The 13,521-nt window shown below is 45.4% G+C and overlaps 1 protein-coding gene across 3 annotated transcripts in view; it reads left to right on the top strand.

Moving 5' to 3' along the window:
* Window positions 1-4,407: 4,407 nt before the first annotated feature.
* The window catches only part of LOC138959477 (genetic suppressor element 1-like), a 119,012-nt gene continuing 109,898 nt past the window's right edge, over window positions 4,408-13,521 (top strand). For all 3 annotated transcript variants that reach the window (XM_070330999.1, XM_070330991.1, XM_070331007.1), the window contains exon 1: window positions 4,408-7,191. In XM_070330999.1, coding sequence (XP_070187100.1) covers window positions 4,978-7,191 — 2,214 coding nt within the window. In that variant the 5' untranslated portion in view covers window positions 4,408-4,977. The remainder of the gene's footprint in view (window positions 7,192-13,521) is intronic.

Below are 13,521 nucleotides of genomic sequence, written 5' to 3'. Positions count from 1 at the left end.
TCAATCGTAATGTCAGTCTGCGAATTACGTCGGGCAGTCACGGTCGTTCATTCATCCTGACTCCTTGGCCTGTCTGACACACGAACTGTTGACATCCTCACAACTCGCGCCGTCACGGTATCTCCTAACACTCCACTGATCCCCCACCCCCACCTCCATCAGCATTGCCGTCACTGATTTGCTTGCAGCGACCCTCCGTCGTTTGATCACGGTCAGGTTTTGCGCCCACACAAACTGAAGGCACATGACACAACGGAAGGGTTTGTGTGTGTGTGTGGGTGGGGGGGGGGGTGGGGGGTGGGGGGGATGGTGGCTGGGGATTGGGGTGGGAAGATGAGGTTTGGAGACTGATGAACCGCGGTTCTCTTCCTGCCTTTAAGTTAATCAGTAAAGCGGAAGTCACTGAGTACAAGAAGGAATAGCTCACAACCCCCCCCCCCCCACCCCCCCCCCCCCCCGCACACACACACCTTCCCACTCATTGTCATTGTGCCGCAGCCAGTTCTCCTTCCCTCTTTTCTCCTTGCCTCATCACCCCCTCCCCACACACACACTCACACTCACACACACTCACACACCGTGGCACACACTCACACACCCAAGTGACCTCAGTCTGATAAACTGGCCAGTAGGACTATAGCCTACCGTGCATTGATTTTTTTCCACACACACACACACACACCCAGTGCCCTCAGTCTGATAAACTGGCCAGTAGGACTATAGCCTACCGTGACACATATACACTCACACACCCAGAGCCCTCAGTCTGATAAACCGGCCAACAGGACTATAGCCTACCGTGACACACACATACACTCAAACACCCATGGTGCCCTCAGTCTGATAAACTGGCCAGTAGGACTATAGCCTACCGTGCAATGAATTTCAGTCTTCCACACACACACACTCACACACCCAGTGCCCTCAGTCTGATAAACTGGCCAGTAGGACTATAGCCTACCGTGACACACACACACTCACACACCCAGTGCCCTCAGTCTGATAAACTGGCCAGGAGGACTATAGCCTACCTTGACACACACGCACACCCAGTGCCCTCAGTCTGATAAACTGGCCAGTAGGACTATAGCCTACCGTGACACTCACACACCCAGTGCCCTCAGTCTAATAAACTGGCCAGTAGGACTATAGCCTACCGTGACCAGTGCCCTCAGTCTGATAAACTGGCCAGTAGGACTATAGCCTACCGTGACACTCACACACCCAGTGCCCTCAGTCTGATAAACTGGCCAGTAGGACTATAGCCTCCCGTGACACACCCACACTCCCAGTGCCCTCAGTCTGATAAACTGGCCAGTAGGACTATAGCCTACCGTGCCCTCAGTCTGATAAACTGGCCAGTAGGACTATAGCCTACCGTGTCCTCAGTCTGATAAACTGGCCAGTAGGACTATAGCCTACCGTGCCCTCAGTCTGATAAACTGGCCAGTAGGACTATAGCCTACCGTGCCCTCAGTCTGATAAACTGGCCAGTAGGACTATAGCCTACCGTGCAATGAGTCTGATAAACTGGCCAGTAGGACTATAGCCTACAGTGCCCTCAGTCTGATAAACCGGCCAGTAGGACTATAGCTTACCGTGCCCTCAGTCTGATAAACTGGCCAGTAGGACTATAGCCTACCGTGCCCTCAGTCTGATAAACTGGCCAGTAGGACTATAGCCTACCGTGCCCTCAGTCTGATAAACTGGCCAGTAGGACTATAGCCTACAGTGCCCTCAGTCTGATAAACTGGCCAGTAGGACTATAGCCTACAGTGCCTTCAGTCTGATAAACTGGCCAGTAGGACTATAGCCTACCGTGCCCTCAGTCTGATAAACTGGCCAGTAGGACTATAGCCTACCGTGCCCTCAGTCTCATAAACTGGCCAGTAGGACTATACGCCTACAGTGCCCTCAGTCTGATAAACTGGCCAGTGGGACTATAGCCTACCGTGCAATGAGTCTGATAAACTGGCCAGTAGGACTATAGCCTACCGTGCCCTCAGTCTGATAATCTGGCCAGTAGGACTATAGCCTACCGTGCCCTCAGTCTGATAAACTGGCCAGTAGGACTATAGCCTACCGTGCCCTCAGTCTGATAAACTGGCCAGTAGGACTATAGCCTACCGTGCCCTCAGTCTGATAAACTGGCCAGTAGGACTATAGCCTACCGTGCCCTCAGTCTGATAAACTGGCCAGTAGGACTATAGCCTACCGTGCCCTCAGTCTGATAAACTGGCCAGTAGGACTATAGCCTACCGTGCCCTCAGTCTAATAAACTGGCCCGCAGTAGGACTATAGCCTACCGTGCAATGAATTTCTTAATTTCAACCTGCAGATGGAGACTACAAAATACAGCAAAGCAATAGTTCATTTTAAATTCATAAGTACACATTTTTTAAATTGGTGTTGTTGTTACTGTTCGTTTTCAATCCAAAAAGGTTGATTGCTCTACATAACTAACAGTTGAAAACTGTTCTGTCATAAAAAAAAATGAAGCAAAACGAACAAACAAGTTAAAAAAAAACAACTGAATAAAACTTGACATGCACACACACAAACAACAACAACGCATGCACGCACACACAGACACACAAACGCACAGGCACTCGCTGATTTTATGTCCAATTCTCGCCGCAGACAGATTCGCCTGAGATAGGCTTCTGTAACTAAAGGGAGGCAACCACAGACAGAAGACTTCACAATCCCAGCTGCGTTAATTGAGTGGGTTATGTCCCTGGATAAGTTCGGGGGGCTAACAAATGCTAGACTTGAATCAAAACAGCCTCTCATAAAAGGAAATATCGTCGAATTATCAGCATCTTTCAGAATGTTTGCACTGGTGTCCTGTCAGAAGGATTAGCGACAAGGAGAACACAACAGTGACTGTATCGGCACTTCAGCACTCTCACAGCGCACACGGTTATACTTCTTTGTGTATACCGTATGTATTCATTGATTTACTTTTGGAAGGCACAACTAAAGTCGGACGTTTGTAACACACACACACACAAAAACATTAACTTTTACTTTTTACATTTAGTCAAGTTTTGACTAAGTGTTTTAACATAGAGGGGGGAATCGAGACGAGGGTCGTGGTGTATGTGTGTGTGTGTGTGTGTGTGTGTGTGTAGAGCGATTCAGAGTAAACTACTGGACCGATCTTTATGACATTTTTCATGAGAGTTCCTGGGTATGATATCCCCAGATGTTTTTTTCATTTTTTCGATAAATGTCTTTGATGACGTCATATCCGGAATTTTGTAAAAGTTGAGGCGGCACTGTCACACCCTCATTTTTCAATCAAATTGATTGAAATTTTGGCCAAGCAATCTTCGACGAAGGCCGGACTTTGGTATTGCATTTCAGCTTGGAGGCTTAAAAATTAATCAATGACTTTGGTCATTAAAAATCTGAAAATTGTTTTTTTATAAAACGATCCAAAATTACGTTTATCGTATTCTTCATCATTTTCTGATTCCAAAAACATATAAATATGTTATATTCGTATTAAAAATAAGCTCTGAAAATTAAAAATATAAAAATTATGATTAAAATTACATTTCCAAAATCGATTTAAAAACAATTTCATCTTATTCCTTGTCCGTTCCTGATTCCAAAAACATATATATGATATACGTTCACTAGAGATTTAAAAAGAATAGAGATATAGAAAAGCGTGCTATCCTCAGCAAATCAGAGGGCAAAAAGTGGAACTGCCTTTCACTCAAAACACCTAATTCAAGTTGTAGTTGCCAAGACTGCACAAGCAAAAATTCGTTATTCATTAGTTTCCATTGACATTTTTTGTTTCGTTTACACACGGTCGCAAACTTCTGCCCCATGTTAGTCTAGCGCCTATGTTTAAATACTTTTCACCCAAAACCGGCAGTCGGGGTGCGGTTGACATAACTCGGGCATAACTTGTTTTCAATCCATTCATTTGTCCTTGGCCGTGATACGTCAGACATGACATATCCGTGTAGGAAAATCTCGGCTGTCTTATCACGAACCCGTACACTTTCAGTCTCGCCCGCCGTGCTGCAGACACACGGAATGTGTGACGTAGTACGTCTAGCGGAGTGCTTTCCGCACCTGTCCTTCAGCTGCATACACAGGTGCTTTGCCAGACAAACCAGATTTCGTTTGAGGCGCTAGCAGGGTTGCAAAACTTAAATATCAAAGAAGCAATTGATTTTCAGGCTTGGTACAATACAATGGGACCGCGAAGGTTCTAAAAAGTCTTTGTTTAATCGGGATATGGGCATGATGTTTACAAAAGTGCGCATTTGATGACGCTTTGCTTAGCCATGAATGTTCTTTGATCCCCACCCTAACCTCAAACTGGGTTGAAAGATGTTATACATGTTCCGGTTTAGTTTCGAACGCATTGTGGGAACGTGGATGGACAGATGTTCTAAGATGGCGGAATCCCTAACTCGACCTGGCGGGGATTCCCTTCGATTCTTTCCACAGATCACCACTGTGCGCTTGATTTGAATTTTATCTAGTCCCTGTTCACTTGACTGTCGTCTGATAGTGTGCTTCCAGTAACTCTCATCCCCGGAGTATGTGTCATCATCTGTGATCCAGACAATGGAACGGTGCCATTGTTTGGTTGAAATCTTGGAGAACTGGCAAGGGAAACAATGAAAAGAGCACCCGGAATAATCGCGTTTGTCCTCGGTGTGCTCATTGCTGCGTAATCGCTATTAGGTCGCGTGGTAATTTCCACTGTTATTATCAAGGCCGCTTTGTTGTGATGAGGATGTGCCTGTGTGGCATGGGACAGTAACACGGATTTTGGACATTGTGTTGTGAACTGAAGCAGACGACGTTTTCGGTTTTGAAATGAGACGTTTAGTGTGCGCGAATGTGTGACTGGCGCTTTGTCAGTGTGTGACTGACACGACTCGAGGGAGGGGGAGAAAGGAAGTGCGTTTTGGTCGGAGTGAGATTCAGACAGAAACCAAGACAATGCCAGGCAGTCGCGGGGTGTGTTTCGTGTGCGGCAGCCTGGGTGCCGAGCTGCGTTTACACAGCAAACCACGAGAGCAGGGACCGTACTTTCCCTTCTTGGAGCATCATGAAACGCCGAAAGGCTGCAGGCCACCGGCCCCAGACGGGGTGGTGGACAGTTGTCGCGTCTGCTACGCCTTCCTGACCCAGCAGTGGGAGACATACGAACGCAGCAAGACGCCTGCTCTCAAGCGCCTGTACTGGTTGAAGAGGAACGACGAACTGAGCTTTACTGGTGCTGAGATGAAGCTGCAGGGAGAGTACATGGCGCAGGTGATGGGTCTGCAATATCAGCCTAATTGCCATGACAACTGCTCCACTGCTCCCTTGTCCCCAGATGACCGCAGGCCTTCTGGTTATGCTGGTGGTGCCAGCAGTGCTCGCGACAATGCTGGTGGTTACTCCGGTGCTAATGATGTGCCTCCTGTAGGGGGGACAACTTCTGGTCGACCAGGATCTCGTCACACGACCCATGGTGGTGTTCCTGAGGTGCAGCATATATCTCGGGTGCGTGCTGCTGAGCCTGAAGGTGCTCTGGACTTATCCGTTTCCAACAAGACTCCAGAAAATCATGCTGAAAATGCCAGGCCTCCTTCAAACAGGTTGAACACCACCAACTTTAGAGACCTCATAGTCTGTTTTACATGTAATAACGAAATGTACGTCATGAACTCTAAAGTTGTCTCCAGCGTTCGGGTCTCAACAAGTGAGCCATACTTCCCGTTCCTAGAAAAAATCTCACCCCTTAAAGGAGCCGTGCCTCTGAGCAGAGAGCACCTGACCCGTGTGTGTGAAGGTTGTTTTGCGTCAGCGTATCAGCAGTGGATTGCGTACGAGCGTGCGTGTACTCCCACGAGCGCACGGATGTACAAAATCAAGGACAAGTATTATTCTGATGGTTCCCCTCATCCTGCAGAAACAGAGAAGAAGATTCAACGGGTAAGAGCAGATGAAGTGTGCTACTTGTGCGGGCAGATGAAATCACAAAATCAAATTGTTCCCCTGTACACAGCTCCTCCTCCAAATCGAAAGCAGACGATGTACTTTCCGTTTATACGTGAACTGCGGCGCCCCCATGGTGCTCAGCCGCTGAACCCTGATGGTACCGTCCTGGTGTGCACTTCATGCAACGGCAACCTGAAGACTCAGTGGGAACACTACGAACGTGAGACCGTCCCTCTTCTTCATCGCCGCTACTCTTTGCTGCCCATCAACGCGCCAGCCCCGCAGCTCAACAGAAGCGAGTTCAAAAACGGACTCGCCAGAACGGAATCTCCGCGAGTGCATCCGAGGCAAAAGTCGACGGACAGTCGCAGGGAGGTGGTTGACATCACCCAACCTCTGAACATCCAGATCAGCAAGAGTCCTGTCCACTCATCGAGCACAGCACACGGCTTGCTGGCCATCGCTCCCCAGACTCCCCGCAGCGTGACGGGCGACATCAGTACCAACTCGAACCCGTCTGGCCTGGTTATGTCGGAGACGGCAGCCTCAGGCCTCAACCCCAAGAGTTCGGACCTACCTCGAGGAACTGGTAGCATCAGCTGTGGGTCGACGGCAGCGTCTTCGGTTCCACATCCCCTTCAACAAGCCGCCACGCTCCCCAAGAAGGTGTGCTTTCTGTGCGGTGAGAACTGCCTGCTCTCCAAGTCTCACCTCCTCTTCTCCTACCCTGTTCGCCACGAGGCAAAGTCAACCGCCAGCACGCAGTCTGTTCCCTTTTTCCCCTTACTTGCCAACAAGGAACCAGCCCCTGGAAGTGATTCCATGACCGACGAAGGCACCGTCATCTCGTGCAACTACTGCTACTTCAGTCTCATCAGCCAGTGGAAGGACTACGAGGACTCCAAAAGCCCCGCTGACACTAACCGCTGGTTGAGGAAATACTCGGTCCGGGAGTTTGTCTGCTACATCTGTGGGCAGGGTGTCCCCAGGCGCAAGATTCGAACCCTGGAGGTGCAGAAGTTCCATTTCCTGAAAGAGCACAAAGCACCGGGAGGAGCCCTGGTGCTTGACGCTGGGGAAGCGGTGGCCACGTGCGATGCCTGCACCTTCAGTCTGACGCACCAGTATGCTGAATACGAGCGCATGGGTGTGCCGCAGGATCTGCGAAAGTACAACTGGACCTCCGTGCCTGCCTCTGAGGAGAACAGTCAGGACCACTTTGACCAGGTGGGTAATGCCATGTTGACGTCATCAGTATCAGTGCATGTTTTATCACTCATTGATAACACACTCATTCATTAATCATCATCAGTTTTGATAGCAGTAATGATAATAATACTAGTTAGTACAGTAGTAGAGTAATGATAATAATACTAATTGAGTAATGATAATAATACTAGTCGAGTAATGATAATAATACTAGTAGAGTAATGATAATAATACTAGTACAGTAGTAGAGTAATGATAATAATACTAGTCAAGTAATGATAATAATACTAGTACAGTAGTAGAGTAATGATAATAATACTAGTCGAGTAATGATAATAATACTAGTAGAGTAATGATAATAATACTAGTCAAGTAATGATAATAATACTAGTACAGTAGTAGAGTAATGATAATAATACTAGTCGAGTAATGATAATAATACTAGTCGAGTAATGATAATAATACTAGTCGAGTAATGATAATAATACTAGTCGAGTAATGATAAGGGTAACAATTTGTAATCAATGGCTAGCGCCAACACTATTGCGCATACTAATGAAAACATAAAACGTTATAACTCATAGAACTTAGTAAGTTTAATGGGTGGATAGATTTGAGCAACATAACTGTAAGGTTCTGCGTTTATCCCATCTAGAATGTTCCTTCACGATTATGGCATAGTTATACATGCAGAAGTCATACTTGCATCACTATCAATATTACTGGCATTACTGGGAATAGCTTGCATTCTGTCTTGTGAGTGCATTCACTTACCAGTCGATGACCTGATTGTAAAGTTCTACCAGCAGTGTGTCTGGCTGTGCTAAAGGGTCTCATCCTGCCAAACTCACAAGGCTGGGACACTGCCAAACTTGTCAGATTGCTGTTCCAGAAAGGGTGGGAGGTGGGGGGTCCTCTAGTGGTGGGGGTGATTGTGGTAGTGTGGGGTGTAGATCGTAAATGCTAGGGGATTGAAGGTCGTTTGTTGTGCAGCCTTGGTATAGAATTATGCCAGGTGTGTTAATGTGGTGTGCATTCATCACTGAATATAGTCTTTAACACTGCAGTACAGAGGAAACATGTCTGGTAGCGGTACCTCTACAGCTTGTGCTCCAGGAGAAGGAAGTGGAATAGAACCCTTAGTGTCTGACCTTCTGATTTTATGGCAAACTGTCAAAGATTACTTTGGAATCTTTCTCTCCAGAACACAAATATATATACCTGAACGTTATGCAGTTACTCAACGTTTACTTTGCATCGTTTAATTCTTAATACATGTGATGTTTTTATGTCTGTGATCGCCTGACACTGTAAGGCAATTTTCCTTGTTTTTATGAGGACAGTAAACATTTTGAGTCTTGAGTGAGTTGAGTCATCAGATCTGTTAACTTTGCATTTTCTTTTAGAATATTTTTTCTTCTTTTTTTGGATGAGCAGCATTGATTTTGTTTGGTTAGACTGGTACCACTAACAGTCCCTGCATTCTTTCCAAATTGAAAACACATTGCACATTAAGAATACAGTACAGTGAGCTGGCTGTATTACTATCTCAGTATCTGCATGAACATCTAGGACAAACACATAAAACACAGGTGTATGCCAATGTGCATACATACATTCATGCTAACACACACACACACTAATACTAACACACTAACAGTAACATACACACACACTGATTTTTCAGTTATGTCTACGTGCACATGATTGTATTGTAAGTACAGTGCAGAGGTACCACAACAGAGGAATTGTCAATTAAAATCAGCAGCAAATGAGGTCAAACGAGGTCAGCTTTTGGATCTAAATCTAGTAAATGTCAGTGGAAATATGGGACTACCCTAATGTTTTGATGGTCTACTTATTTAATGGGACTGACCTCATTCAGACTCACTGGCTGGCCTTGAAAAGCAGGTCTGCACTTTTGGCGTGGAAAGCTTTATCTTTTGACACCTTTGACACTTTTCTGGCTTGAACTGAAGAAAAAATCCAGGGCTAATTTTGAAAACAAACATCAGTTGCTGATAATCCAGTACATTTTGATTTTTGTGTCAGTTGCAGGTATGTAAGTATTGTTATGATGTAACTCAGTTTAAGGGAAAAGTTGGTTAAATAATCATTTTCCTTGTATGTCATGGAACTTGTACTTTGTGATTTTAACATTGTTGATTGTAATAAATAATGATATTAATAATAACAAACATCATGGAACAGTTAAGTTTGTTTGAAAACAAAGTGTTATTGTCGATATATGTCATTGTGCCCTTAGATAATAAATTAGGGTCGATAGGTCGTTTGATGGAATGTGTTTGTTTTTATTTAGAAAGGCACTTGTGGCTTTTTATTGGTCGGAAATCATGTGAACTGGTTTTGTTATTATAAATTGATTTTTTTAACTAAGAGACAAAAAAAAGTTCTGCGGTCAGGAGGAAAAATAGGTTGGTTGAGGAATCTGAAACATTGAATGTTTTTTTCTTGGCCTTGTGGGCTTCTTCATGGCACCTGTTTGCTTTATCAAGCTACATATATATAACAAAAACAGAAGGGTCAGACAAAATCTGCACCTCCATTCAAAGATGGTGGAAAACTTAAAAGCAAAAAAAGAACAAAATAATTAAAGAGTCTACCTGAATCTGCACTCTCTTTAAAAGGCGATTTAAAACAAAAAACCAAGAAAGAACACACACACACTCACACACTCACTAGATGACTGAGTAAATAAACCCCACACAAAAAAGAAAAGAAAAAAAGGTGATTATTAGTAGGTAAGAAAAAATAACAGTGGAGGACGGAGGATGTCCCAGAGAGATAAAGGGATAAAGCTGTTAGGTCTGTTGGAGATGCCAGCTGTGCAGTTACACCTTAGGGGTAAAGCAGTGGATTTGAGATGTGAGCCTGCTGCTGTCTGCATCGGCAAAGTGACACTATAATGTGGCTGACTCATCCCTGGTGGTAATTTATGTCCACAGCCCCCCCCCCCCCCCCCCCCGGAACCCAGTCCCTCTGCCTGCGTCCTCACCCACCCACACCCCATTGTAAACCCCCACCCCGACAGCTAGGCTCCAGCTCTCTTTCGTCCTTCCCTTTTGCTAATCCTTTTTTTGTTTTGTTGGGGGGGGGGGGGGGGGGGTCTCTTTTCCTTCCGTTTTTTTGTCTCACTGACACTCGCTCTCACTCCACCTTTTCTCACTCCATATCTCTCTCTCCACCCCACCCCCTCCCCCCTCTGTGTTGCAGTCTCTGTCAATCTGACTGCCCATCTCTCTGTATCAGACTCTGTCTCTTCTGTATCTGTCAAAGCTGTCTCCGCTTGTCTTTTCCTTCCTTTTAACTGTCTTTCCCACCAAGTCTGTCTAACCCCCCCCCCCCCCCCCCACCCCCCCCCACACACACACCACATTTGCGTACATCTCAACAACACCTCTTCCTGGTATTTCTGTCTCTGGGCCCACACCCTGGGATAACACCCCCAGGATCATCACACACGCAGCTCACACCTTCCTATTTAATTTTTTTTTCTTCTGTTTCATCTTTTTCTCCCCCACAAATCCATACCAGCTTGTCTGGGCAGGCTGAGAATTATGTCATTTTTGTGTGGGCTTGAGGTTTGTAGGAGAGCTCCCTGGAACAAGTTATTGATTTTAATGTTGATGTTAAATCTATTAAGAAAGGCAACCCATGCTGATGCTTCTTTTCTGGTAACCAAGGGTGATTGTATTCTGTCTGAAGCATGGGTCTACAGGCATCATTTTTGTACTGTCAGGTTTTGATTGTTTTTCCCTGGTAGGGTTTATTTGTTGTGTCTGTGCTTATTCTCGGCCTGTTTCATTAGGAAGTTTTTAGCTAAACCCAAGCGGTCTGTGTCTAGTAGTGAGTTGTCCATGAGGAAAACGAGAGAAAGGATAAAGTACTCGTCTTACACCAGTAATTATTAAGGCCTAATTTTTCTTCTTCAGTGTTTCCAGTGACACTTAAAATTAAAAAAAAAAAGTTACAAGTCTGTTTGAGCAGACTTTACCAGAAAAGCTACTTTTCTCCAGTAACTGGGGAACAATGCTCGCAGAATTTCTGGCCGGTAAACAGCCACATTGCGCCTGTGTAAGAAAAAGACTAACTACCAACCCCAACTTTTTGGACCTTGTCTTCGCAAACAAACATGTTATTGTTTAGGCCTGATTGTACTTTGTAAGGAAGAAGATAAAATATTGATTAATAGGTGGGGCATTAATATTTGATTACGTTACAGATATATGCATCTTGATATTTTTCTCTTTTAGAACAATAAATGTAGGAAATAATATAGAACACTATTTCAATTATTTCATTTTTGTAGAACTGGTGTAGTGGCTGTGTGAGAAACCCTGATGTTTTTTGTGTGACCTGTCAAAATGTTGACCTCTGTAGGGGTTCTTTGCTGATCTACATGTACCGAATGTACATAACTTCTTGTGCCTGTGGTTTGTTCATAGACTTGGCTGATATATACCAGGGGAGGACACTTGAGGAAGAGTAAGAACAGCTTGCGTTGAGTGAATTATCTCCCTTGAACTGTTGTATTAATTTTAAAGTTGTTTTCTTAGTTATGGGCAAATCATGTAAATGTAAGACAAAGATAGAAAGGCTGGATGAGCCACACGTTTTGATCACGTTTCTCTTCAATCATTGAGGGGGGGGGGGGGGGGGGGGGTGTAGGGGGTTGATATTCAGTGCATATTGGGAGGGGGGGAGGGGGGGTGCACTTAGTCCAGAATCACACTCCAGTGGACTAGTCAAGTTTAATTGAATTAATCGTCACACCTTAGAACCTGCACATGTTATTTGGTGACAGGTGCACTTTGTGCTAGTTCACACTCCAGTGAACTATGGCAGTTTACTAGAATTCATCCTCACACCTTTGAACCTGCACATGTTATTTTGTGACACTGTCAAATGCACTTTATTCAAGTTCCCACTCCAATGGACAAAAAGGTTATTTACTGGAAATCTTCATCACACTTTTGAACCTGAGATGATACTTGGTGACAGATGGACTACATTTACAGAGGTTAAGAACAGAAATGTGAGAAAGCAAGCTTCTTCTTCAGCGTTGGATGGTGGTTGTGTCTAAATTGGTTGGCCCGTGATGTTGACAAAGTGGGCTGTCAGTCTGAGGTCCTGCCCCACAGCTTGGTGTAAGCAAGCAAGCGTTTTTGAGGAGGGGGAGCAGGTGGTTGATATTCAGTGCATATTGCTTGTGCAGTTACTTTGTCCCGCTTAGAAATTGTCAATAGTCATGAGTTTGATTCCCGGGGAGTGGGGAGAAATCAGGTCTCAATAGTCATGGGGAGTTTGATTCCCGGGGAGTGGGGAGAAATCAGGTCTCAATAGTCATGGGGAGTTTGATTCCCCGGGAGTGGGGAGAAATCAGGTCTCAATAGTCATGGGGAGTTTGATTCCTGGGGAGTGGGGAGAAATCAGGTCTCAATAGTCATGGGGAGTTTGATTCCCCGGGAGTGGGGAGAAATCAGGTCTCAATAGTCATGGGGAGTTTGATTCCCCGGGAGTGGGGAGAAATCAGGTCTCAATAGTCATGGAGAGTTTGATTCCCCGGGAGTGGGGAGAAATCAGGTCTCAATAGTCATGGGGAGTTTGATTCCCCGGGAGTGGGGAGAAATCAGGTCTCAATAGTCATGGGGAGTTTGATTCCCCGGGAGTGGGGAGAAATCAGGTCTCAATAGTCATGGGGAGTTTGATTCCCCGGGAGTGGGGAGAAATCAGGTCTCAATAGTCATGGAGAGTTTGATTCCCCGGGAGTGGGGAGAAATCAGGTCTCAATAGTCATGGGGAGTTTGATTCCCGGGGAGTGGGGAGAAATCAGGTCTCAATAGTCATGGAGAGTTTGATTCCCCGGGAGTGGGGAGAAATCAGGTCTCAATAGTCATGGGGAGTTTGATTCCCCGGGAGTGGGGAGAAATCAGGTCTCAATAGTCATGGGGAGTTTGATTCCCCGGGAGTGGGGAGAAATCAGGTCTCAATAGGAAAGGAGTCTGGAAATGGAGCTGCATGTAGTCGTAAAATGGAGGTAAATTTACAGAGGTTATGAAACAGAAAAATGTGAAAAAGCAAGGTGTTAAAACCGGAATCTTAACACTGTATTTGTTACCCTCTGCACAGCATTGAATGTAATGGTCAGGGGCTCACATCCACGTCGGACCACAGGCGGAAGGTATCATCCACTGGACTACTACTATCATAGAAAGACTACTGTGATAGAAGTAGTCCAGTGGACGATACCTTCCGCCTGTGGTCGGACATCGGACATTATAACTATAAGATGTTTGGGACAGACCAGCTTTTTTGTTGGTCCAAGGG

This window comes from Littorina saxatilis, linkage group LG1, assembly GCF_037325665.1.
Source record: "Littorina saxatilis isolate snail1 linkage group LG1, US_GU_Lsax_2.0, whole genome shotgun sequence".
In the NCBI taxonomy this organism is placed as follows: Eukaryota; Metazoa; Mollusca; class Gastropoda; order Littorinimorpha; family Littorinidae; genus Littorina; species Littorina saxatilis.
The sequence above is the reverse complement of the archived record's forward strand: the minus strand, read 5'-3'. Positions and strand labels throughout refer to the sequence as shown.